At 37.7% G+C, this 11,236-nt stretch overlaps 1 protein-coding gene across 2 annotated transcripts; it reads right to left on the reverse strand.

Annotated features, from left to right (window-relative positions):
* Positions 1-274: 274 nt before the first annotated feature.
* Positions 275-9,729, reverse strand: LOC116267347 (probable methyltransferase PMT24). 2 transcript variants are annotated; one of them, XM_031649036.2, is made up of 10 exons: positions 9,648-9,729; positions 9,179-9,333; positions 7,313-8,457; positions 6,766-6,915; positions 5,757-6,027; positions 4,686-4,802; positions 3,710-3,884; positions 3,366-3,638; positions 2,291-2,485; positions 275-732 (listed from the first exon to the last, which is right to left on the reverse strand). In XM_031649036.2, the coding sequence occupies exons 3-10, from the start codon at positions 8,402-8,404 to the stop codon at positions 519-521; spliced, it is 2,487 nt and encodes an 828-aa protein (XP_031504896.1). In that variant the 5' UTR covers positions 8,405-8,457; positions 9,179-9,333; positions 9,648-9,729; the 3' UTR covers positions 275-518. The 2 variants fall into 2 exon arrangements, with proteins under 2 accessions (XP_031504896.1, XP_031504895.1); XM_031649035.1 differs by lacking the exon at positions 9,648-9,729 and adding an exon at positions 9,484-9,614.
* Positions 9,730-11,236: the final 1,507 nt, after the last annotated feature.

Consider the following 11,236-nt stretch of genomic DNA (forward strand, 5'->3'; position numbering starts at 1 on the left):
ATAACAGCAAAGAATGGGAAAGTTAAGCCGTGACTCCACTCGACCCCCCCTTCACAGTTGGTTTCTTTCATTATGAAAAAAAAGAAAGAAAATAAACTGAAGAAAAGAAAGCCTTCCAAAAGTTACAGTATTGCACTAAAATTATCGGATGATTAAACAATTAAACAAAGAAAGGTTTTTCACAGAGAGAGAGAAAGAGGGAGAGAGATCAATTCTCATATTTACTATCAGACTGTCACCAGTAAAGTATGAGTTCCTGTGGAATCTCTTGAAGTATTAAACTAGTACTGTACGGCAAATATCCATCGCAATAGAAAATTCTCATTTTCTACAATATAGAACCTAGTAACCCCAGCTAACCAACAAAATCATAATCCTCAAAGGCAACAACGCAAAACCAGGTTAAGACATAAATTACAACATTCATAGGGGTGCAAGAAAGATAAAAAAAGTTGAGAAGAATGAAAGAATGACAAAAAAGGAGAACACCTAGCCCCTTTCATGGTCCAAACTACTAACTACATAGAAGACGACCCTCCTGGCCTCCACATCATCTTCTGTGCACACAGAAGGCCCTCCTTATCCTTTGAGTAAGTTAGTCGAACCTCCCAATGCAATGACTTAACCAAGTTCTGGATCTCATTGATGGTTTCCATATCATCGCGGACAATAATCTTGCCCTCTGGTCTCAGTATCCGATCAGTTTCGGCAACAACAGCAATTATGTTGCACCTACATAAAAAAATTCATGGCCATTTTATAAACACCAGATATGTCACCTACGCCAGTCAGATCATAGTAATAAATCTCATTCCTATGAGGAATACTCAGATTCTCACGAATTTCTAATAATCTTGGTTCTTCTCAAAAAACCGTATGAGAACATTAGCATTGCAATCTAAATCTCAATTGCATAAAAACATGAACAAAATATAAGATTATTAAAACTGGGAGAAATATGATCTCATTGTGCTAGTATTTTAAAGGTGCTCCTAAGAAAATACTATGCTTTCCTTGAGATTGTGCTAGTTTTACAACAGATAATAAAGAAAGGGTGTCTTTCAGAAAAGTAAGAACATGCGATTCAGATAGGAAAGCACATAAAGATTATCATTAAGTAGTTGATGAAAAGGTAGCACTAGAACGAACTACGAGGCCAACTGTCATTGAAGATTAAGAGTAGACAGAAGCCTTGAAGCAATGTCAGTAACTTGATTGCCTAAACTTCCTAAAAGATAACAATTTACCGTGTCTCATCATTACTCAAGAACCAAAGTTGGATTTGTTTCAACTGGTTGTGAATAATGCCTGATATAGCAAATTATTATCAACCATGGAAGAAGGTCCAGAAGCAAACAAACAGCTTGCCCCACAAAACTTGTGAAAAACAGGACCGCAAGTTGCTTCTGGTTAGATGTCCTTAAAATTTAGATTTTTAGTGTTTCATCCAATTTATTTAATATATGAGACAGACAGTAGGCTTAATCATAAATAAGAAATTAGGATCGTTGTCCTGCCTGTTTGGCTTAGGTAATATTTTAGTAACTCTTTTATGTCCAATTTCAACACTTCTTCAGCAAATTGATCACTTTTATGTTTCTTCATATATACGTGCATCGAGAGCATCATCACAAATACTTTTCTTCGGCTTTTACGGGTGAGCTTTTCTCAGGCATACAAGAACATTGGATAAAAGTTCAAAAATAGCTACTGAAATGGTAAAAGGAACCCAAACAATGAGAACATATTAAAGAAATTTCTTTCTTTTGGTTGGGGTTGTTGTTGGGGGTGGGGGTGGGGAAGCTCAGGAAAATATTGCAACAAGTTCATGTTTTTTCATTTAACTTGTTTTTGACAATATCATCATTTTTTATAATAGTTGAGAGACAGAGAGAAATTCTAATGGTTAAAGAAATATTTAACATAATTAGCCTGCAAGGTTATGAGAAAGATAATCTATTCCAAACTAAGATTGATGTTAAAGCACATTTATTTGCCCCTCTCTATCTCATACACAAACAAAAGCACACATTAGTATGCCCACAGAGATACTTGTTCTATAAAATCATTTGCAGTCAAATTGAGTAAATTTATTCTTTTATTCAAACTAATTTTTACTTGATCTTTGGCACTTCTATGAGGGTTTCCATTCTCCAGTTGCAATTCAGTCTTTAAAGTTCACTATATTATTGAGGCACACAATTCATTCAAGAATTGTATTGCAAGACCATGGTTATTCTAAGAACAAAGCTAAAGGATAAATTGGCCTATCAAAGAATAAGTCAAATACCTCTTTTTGAGATTCGAGAAAAGGTGATCTGCATGGAGAAGGTCATAGCTTCTTGGGTACGTACTGAAGGATTCACACCAATCATGATATATTCCGAAAAGTCCACGTTCATAAATTATGGGAAGAGTGTCTGCTGAGTCGATTGGCACAACATTCAGAACCCATACATTTAGATCTTTTAAGGCGGCAGCAAAACTGCAAAAGAATATCAAAATCATGATTAGACTTCGGAAAGACTGAAAACTGCCCTTGGATAATGGTGAGATGCAAGGAGATACACGGACAGTTCTAAGATTGTGCATAGCATTTCAATCTTCATAAAAATTGAAAGTCACCATACTAAAGAAATATGCGACACAAGAAACTCTATATGCATGTCAGTGCTTGCATATGAAACCATTGGACATGCTATGCCAACTGCCAAGCACTTAATTTTCCTGTATAACAAGCTAAATACTTGAAATGATTCCAGTAGTTACCACAGAATTTATTTTTTGGATGGAACAAAATATTGTCCTTTTCCATACTTGATGTACTTGAAAGCATTTCAACTGGAAGACCTGTTTATCCTTGAGATTTATCAAGTTATCTTATCAGCGTAACTAATACTTTGTCAGTGTATGCCTAAAAGGCTACAATATATTTCATACTGAAATCTAGAGAAACACAGCATGCTTCAGTACAATCTGCTTAACGTGGATGTGCACAACAGGGCCCAATCTATGTCCTAAATGGCCAGCTTATTGGACACTGCAAAATCATAATTACATGTTAAGAAAGCTAATTCTCTTTCTTGCAGTTTTTAAGTTCTTCAACATAATGGAGAGATCAACAGCAACCCAATAGAGCACATTCAAAAATTAATAACTGAAACTCCAGTTGGAAATGTGGTTGCCACTCTGCAACAACGACATCAAATGCCCTAAATCCATACAAATCTCAAACAGACAGTGGCTGCTATGCATCTACTAGATGATTGATGCATATACTACATCGCACATGCATGGAATGAGAAAGAGAGAGAGCGAGAGAGAGAGAGAGAGAGAGAGATAGAGAGAGAGAGAGAGTAACCAACCCTCCATACACAGCTCTCATGTCCATGACATTCCTGACAGTGGACCAGTTGATTCCCAGACCTTTCAAGTATGACTTGTTCACAACATGTTTCCAATGTTCATAGTCTGCTTTGAAGTCCTCAGGAGCAGGCCTGCCATAAACTCCAGTCTGAGAAGTAGACAACCAATAAGGTGGTTTCTCCAGCCTAAGGGGCCATTGCTCAGGCCATTGTGATCCTCGCTCTGTTGAATCCACAGGCACCTTATGCATACATGCTTGCAGTGGCACATACCTGTGAAATCAATTTAAAGAATTCAAATCTGGAAGTAATGTAACAAACGGGAACAGAAAGCAGTTGAATACCATGACGCATTCGGATCATCTGTTTCTTGACACATTGGAGGTTTACTCTCCTTCCTGCTCTCGTAGCATTCATTAGAAGTGGGCTTCTGATAAATTGCAGCACCAACTTCGTTCAACCTGTCGTTCTTGATACTCTTAACATCCCAGCACATAGCCTTTGTAAGAATTTTCATTTCTGTTCCAGTTGTACCATAATGAGAAATTTCAAGCATCAGCATCTATGATAAAAACAACACATACTGAAGCAGCGGCCCTAGAAAGTCAGCTAGACATGGGAAACAAACCAACCAGCTTGCCTCGGCCCTCAGCTTCATTCAGCTAGATGAATGATTCCTGATCTTCAATGAAGGCTCGAAAAGCCAAAGTCAGCACACTCACCAGAGAAAATGAGTCAAGTGGCAGCAGTGACTGTTTGACTCAATTGACCTGATATAGGCCTTATGTACATTATGCATGTAATACTGTAATCTCTCTCTCTCTCTCTCTCTCTATATATATATATATATACACACACACACACACACACACACATACATACGTACATACATATATACATACATACATACATACATACATACATACAAACATACATATATATGCATGTCTATGCATATACGTATGTATTTATGTACCTGTTATTTCAATTTATAAAGATCACCTTTAAAACAACTTGTTTTAGGAAATGAGCTGCTTGGCTCAGCTTCTTAAATAATCATGAATCATGTTTGAATGCTGTCACCCTCAAAGAACAAGCTGGAAAAAGATGGTTCGTTAAGATTATTTAAAGGCCAAGCACGTATTAGACTCAGAAAACCAGGCAAAGTCCTAAATCCTTGAACTACCTTAGACACTATATATTAGATACCGACATTGAGATGAATTATACAGTATATTTAAAGAAATGTTTGCTTTACTCAACATTCAGGTTATAAAAAATTGAGGAACGAATCCTTATAGTTAACAGAATAGGGTTTACCTCTCCATATTTCAGCATCTTCTTGATCCTTGTCATGTTGATAAACTGGGGTAGCTGACCAAACAAAATAACCACCCGGACGTAACACCCGATTCAGCTCCAACAGAAGTTTACCACCTGTGAGACACATGATCAGCTTTTCAGGTTGGCAGGATAAATGAAAGGCAACTAAAAAAGAATGTTAAGCACCCAAACAGTGAAAGGACGATACACTAACAATGCTGCCACCATAAGCATCGATCATTCTTGGAAGAATTTTCATATTAGTCCCCACCTTATGAGTCATCAACATATCTATACATTACCTTTCAATTACCATTCCAATTTTTCTAATGGGAAGTGGGAACTCAATTTCTTCTATTGACATGATATGTAATAATACATACCCTTTGCTAAGAGTAAGAGTACTTTAAGCTGCTACCCCTGGTAACTGACAGAAGGTTTGATTTGTCTTAAAACCACAGATATCAGGGACGTACTTGTTGACCAAATTTAGGTATGGATGGACTTATTAATCACTCAAAAAACATGGACTAGTTTGGAAATAATTCTTCTGCAGAAAAATTGCAGAAAATCAATATTTTCTAGTACTATATCATTGTTTCAAATTAGTTCTTTTATATTTTTGTTGTAAATGAAAATGACAACCCACACTGACCAATATTGGCATGGCTCAGTACTTCCTCTCCTCATTTTTATAAGCAGATGATCTGATATTATTTATCAATACAGGTGTTAGATATCGGGTGCAGGATTGTGGGTCGGATCCATGGGACTGACCCAAAACATCCATTACTAAGGCCGATGGCCAGAATGGAGGGCATTGCAACCTTGAGAGCGTCTTATCTCTGAGAGGAAGAAGCCCTAATCTGGGATTACGGGGTGTGTGTGTGTGTGTTTGCCATCTGAGGGTTTTCTCTTGTAAGGGGTTGGTCAGCTAGCAGGGGGCTAACAACAGGCCATTATAGACTCAAAAAGAATATATATATATATATATATATATATTACTGCTAAAGAAAATGAGGAAAAGGAAAGAAACAAGAATGATATCATTGACGGAGAAGCAACCACCTTCAATGTGCCATGGAACCCTGCAACGTGCACAGTGGACAATATCAAACACCTTGCTTGGAAAGGGCAACCTCTGAGTGCCCATAACAGCAGATATTGCTGGAATTCCCCGTTCAAGAGCAAACTGAACTTGAGCTTCATGCTCGTCCTTAGGAGCAAATGACATTGTAATCACATTGTTGTCGAAAAGATAACCCCCAAAACTGGCAACACCACATCCAACATCCAAAATCACTCGAGTCCTTTTTCCCCAAGCAATGTTAGGCACCATCTGCAAAAAACCATGCCATTCCCATCTATAAAGTTTACTTACCAGCACAACCATTCCACATCAACTGGGTGATTGGAAATAAAGATTACTATTGTTGTGTGTGCAAGTTTGCGTCTAAGCATGTAAAGAAAGAAATGAAATCATTTCTTGCATCGGTATATAACAAAACTAGCAATTCCATGGATGCACCTGTTCCCAGCTTCATGTGAAAGCTATGTCACACAGGCTGTGCACCGGTACGACATTTTTCAAAAAAGACCATGGGCATGGTTGCAGCGAATATATATATATATATATATATAACATTAAAATTGTCCAGAAGCAACAAATTAATAATTAATAATTAACAAGCCAGCATTCTATAGATGATTCAACAGAAAAAAAAAAGAAAGCGGACTGTAGGTTGTGCACCTGAGCCACACCCACAACTGAGTCCTGTCCATTTGGATGCAGTGACTGTTTTCAAGAGTGCATGTGACTTAGTGGGAAAGATGCAGACAATGTTTTTCAAATGATAAATACTAAGTCAGCTTTAGGAAGATTGAAAGTTCAACAGCTAGAAAAGCCAGGCTGCAAAGGGGCCAAAAGGTTCTAGGAGGATGTTGAGAAGGAATAATAGGGTAATGTGTAGGTAAATATTCACCCAAGAAAAAAATCAGTTAGGATACAGTAGACATGTAAGGAAGTACTTTACAAATGACTATAGGAAATGATCGAGTTGTTGCACATATTGTTCACCTCCTGTATAAAGTCAATATAATGCTGAGCTCCATTCTTGAATTGAGTCCCACCACCAGGAAATATGAGATGCTCCCCACTGACCTTGACCCAGTTTTGGTGGCCTTTAACTTCCGCAAGTAACGTGTGAGGCACATTATGGTACCATATCTGCAATGCAAAATACAGTAGACCATGAAAAAGAAAATTCTTGTGCAGAAGAAACTTCAACCTGAGATGACTCAGTTTCCAATTACGACCAATACTGCTTCTCTATTGTGACCCATGTTGTAAAATGCACTAGGGAATGGGACGTCAGAAAAGGGACCAGGTGTTGTCTAGTCATGGGACTAGGCAGGGCCAAAGAAGGCCAAAAACAGTAAAAAGAAGAAGAAGAAGAATTTTTTCAGCTTGGTGCATGGGTACTATAGCAGTATAGCCTAGCTTAAAAGGTGGTTGCCTAGGGCCTAGGCATGCTTTTGGCTATATAGATTACGACCATGTGCTTAACATCCAGCTCTACATGAAACAGCTAGAAAAAATTGCACCTAAAGCTCTAACACCGCACCTTATCTCTGCTTTTGGGCCATTCAATTGATCTTTTATACCCTTTAGGAAGAGGTACAACACAAGTGGGGGCTGGATCAGGACAGTGTCTTTCTCTATGTTCATAGTGTTTTGTTGTTCGCAGATGCTTAATGGCTTCTTCATTGTCAAGACAGGGAATATAATCAGCACCGGTTGTCACGTTACAAAGTTTCCAAGTATACATAGGAGTTTCCCCTTTAACATTCGCTCCCTTGTCGACAGCTTGATCCCTTGATAGTTCTTGAACATCCTTCTCTTTCTCTGACTCTGTCGCTTGTGTCTTCCATGTGCCAGTCTGTATGTTGGTCTCGTTTAAGATTTCTGATTGTGCAGGATCTGGATAAGACTCACTTGGGTCCTGTTCCCTGTTCTCCTCAGATTGAGATGCTCGTTTTTCATTCTTTTCAGTTCTATCGGGATTACTTTTCGTTGCTTCACCACCACTTTCTGTTCCAGGAAGGTACTTGGAACTATCATATTCATCAGTCTGATCTTGCTTTCTCCCTTGACCTTTCTGGTTCACCTCATTTCTTATGCGGCCTGAGTTGACACCCTCTGAAGCTGGTTCATCAGGATTACCCCCTGGTTGCTCTTCAGTCTGAGATGGCTGCTGCTCACTAGTCACAAATTCTTGTTGTGGATTCTTATCTTGGGCATCTATTTGCCCACCTGAATCTGTTTCTGTACTTTCACTTTTTGTGTCTTCAGTAGAATCACCATTATTTATCAAATTGTTTTCTTCGTGGACCTCTTGATTTGGTCTTTCTTCTAGTCTTTCAACATTGTCTGGTGCCTCTTCCACCTGGGATGGTGTCTCATTGTTTGTCTGAGTTGCTTCTGAAGATAGACCCCCAGAGGCATCTTCAAATGTCCTCGATGAATCTGAAATTTGATCTTTCATGTCTATCTTCGTTTCCGATGGCACATGTATGGTCTGAATGGGAGTTATGGAGGAGGACGTCATCATCCAGACCCCAATCAAGCATAGTGCCACAAAAACAACCAATACCACTGTCGAGCCATAAGGTGAGGACGATTTCCTCTCCCCTCGAGGGTTCTTCCCAAAAGCCATTTTGCATCAATAATTTGATGAATCACAATTTCATAGATTCTCCACTAAATTAACTGTACCAGAAAAAAAAAATTCCAACTCATTTGATATAATGCTGGCATAAAAATTGCAATGGAAAGCATGAGCACAACAACAAATGAGCTATTCAAAAATTATAAGACAATTGACAGAAGATGACTGAATTTGGATGATCTGAACAATTGTCATATGGATGTTGCCTTTGCCTTTACGATGAAAACAAAACTCTTGAGTATGTTTAACAACTGAAAGGATAATTGATAATCACCAACTAGTCTCAATGAACAGCATAGTCACCAATATCGGTGACAGCTAACAATATAATGATTTTAACATTTTCCTTTGATGGATAAATTCCATCGACACAGTCGTTTATAAAATATTTTTCAAGCATAACAATGTTTTATGAACTAGTGTACTAATGAAAAGGGAATTTTGAATACCATTTTTTTATCCTTCGGAATAGCAAACATGTTTTAGTTAACAAATCACTTCCAACGTATGATCAGTTGCGCCATGTGCCTCAAAAATCAATGGCTTGCAGATACAAAATTTCATGATCATTGTGTATGTTTACTTGGATTGCTTGATAACCAAACTATCACAATGGTATCTAAAATAAAATTCATTTCTCGTCAATAATTTCCTGTAAACAAACAAATGTGTCAATATGGATGCCCCTCATTATTTAAGATCTGTTCGAGTTGACTAGAACTGAAGCAACTAAGTGAGTCTGATCAAAACTCAAAAACTTACATATTTCGAAAGAGGAACTCAGCCAGCTCCCAGGAAACCCACCGAAATAAGCTTCACCAACTCAAACGGATCAAATGCATTCTCCAACGAAAGATACCAAAGCCCCAAAGCAAGGCTCACCGGAAAGGCGAGCTGGAATCCATCAAAGTTGAATTCTGCAAAGAAATTTTCAAAAAAAAAACTGAAATATCTTCCAATCTAATCAGCAAACTCCGCTTTACGAGCAAAAAACATTCCAGCAAAGCCTAAACATTCACTAAATACACGTAAAGCACAAGAAAACTCCAGAATCTCCTTGGCTTCACCTAAAGAATTCTGCTCTAACCGGAAAAGACACCAGAAAATCCAGATTTCAAGGTAAAGAACGGGAGATGGTGCCCGACGGGGAGTGCTAAAAACCACTTAGAAACGTGGGCAGCAGAAATCTGATGAGGGCAGTGAAGCAAAAATAGGAGGGCCCTTCTCCTACCTCGCATGGCGGAGCTTCTCGGCCTCGTCGACCTCGGAGAGAAAGGTGGAGAAGACGAGTCGGTCTCCTTTCCAAATTTAACAACGGCTGAGAGCAAAACGTGGAGAGCTCGAGAAGCGGAGAGCTTTTATCTATTTTCCTTCCTTTTTCTATTCAATAAAAACAAAAGTATATGTAATTTTGGAACTCAACGGCCACATGAAGAGCGGTTGCATTTTGGAGGGATACATCATACAAGCAGCCAGGCAGGCCGTAAGCCTGCAGTTCATTTGGATCGGTTCCGGTCTAATTTCTATAACCGATCCATTAATTCGATTGAAGCCAAACGTTCTTGATATATATATATATATATATATATATATATATATATATATATATATATTACTGCTAATATATAAATAAATAATTTGTGGAAATGGGAGTAAGACCTCGACTTCTAACTACGCATTTTTCATTGAAATTTTTTCATATTGACCCCCTGACTAATTGGCTATGTTTCAGGTTCTTTTTTTTTTTTTTTTTCAAGTTTTTCCAAATCTATGATTCACTTTCCCTTAGCTTGGACCAAGCCCATTCTTAAGGTTAAGAACCATGTTAAGGGGCTACCATAACAAAACCGTAAGCAGGTTAGATGCTTATAGCTGCTTGAAGTTGTTTAAATCATCTTTTATAACTGCTTCATTATATCATGTAGGACTGAGCTTCTTGACGAAAGAATTAAAATACGATTACAAGCTGGTGTTAAAAATATGATTAAAAACGACAGATTAGGTCATACCATAGAGATTGACTTGTTAAAATTAGATAACTGAGACAGAACTTAATTAATCGATGTTGTTATAATTGAAGGCAAGCAATTGTAATGGCACGAGAGATTTATGACAACATTTTTAGCGAGTCTCTGCTTAAGGGCAGTGACAGGCTAATAAAATCCTGCAAGGGGCAAAGCCAGCAAGGAAATTCTCTTATTACTCTTGTGTCAATTACTTAAGGGGAGTTGATTGAATATAAAATGGTCATTAATCACGAGATTCCATGATGGAGTGAGTCCTTTAGGCCCTGTTTGATATCTAGGTGAAATTTGGAACGTTAATGTTACCATGGAAAAAAATCCATGGTAAAAGGTCAGACCTCAGTGAAAAGTTATCCTCTGCAAGGTAAAATTACCCTGTTCCATCTAATTTACCATGGTAATTTTTCCTGCGTGTGATTTGAAAAGGGAAAGCCGTAAAAAAATGGAGATTTGGTCTATAACAAAGTTAGCTCAAATGATTACATTGGATTAGGCACCAATTAGAAGACAATGATGTTTCTTTGGAAATTGGATATGTAAAAACTAAAGCAATACTTGTCATTGTCTCTATATTAAAAAAGTTAAACCTAATAATCAATTTAAAGAATATGGTTTCCTATCGCACAATAGTTAAATATCATAAGGATTTAACCATGTCATTAAGTACACTGATAAGAAGCGATGTGTTGAGCCTGTAAGGCGAGGCAATGTGCAATATGATATGTAAACATCAAGTCCAAAAAAGTAAAAATGATTTGGGAAACTAAATTATATGAAAACTATTCATATATATATA

This window comes from Nymphaea colorata, chromosome 13 (genome assembly GCF_008831285.2).
Source record: "Nymphaea colorata isolate Beijing-Zhang1983 chromosome 13, ASM883128v2, whole genome shotgun sequence".
In the NCBI taxonomy this organism is placed as follows: Eukaryota; Viridiplantae; Streptophyta; class Magnoliopsida; order Nymphaeales; family Nymphaeaceae; genus Nymphaea; species Nymphaea colorata.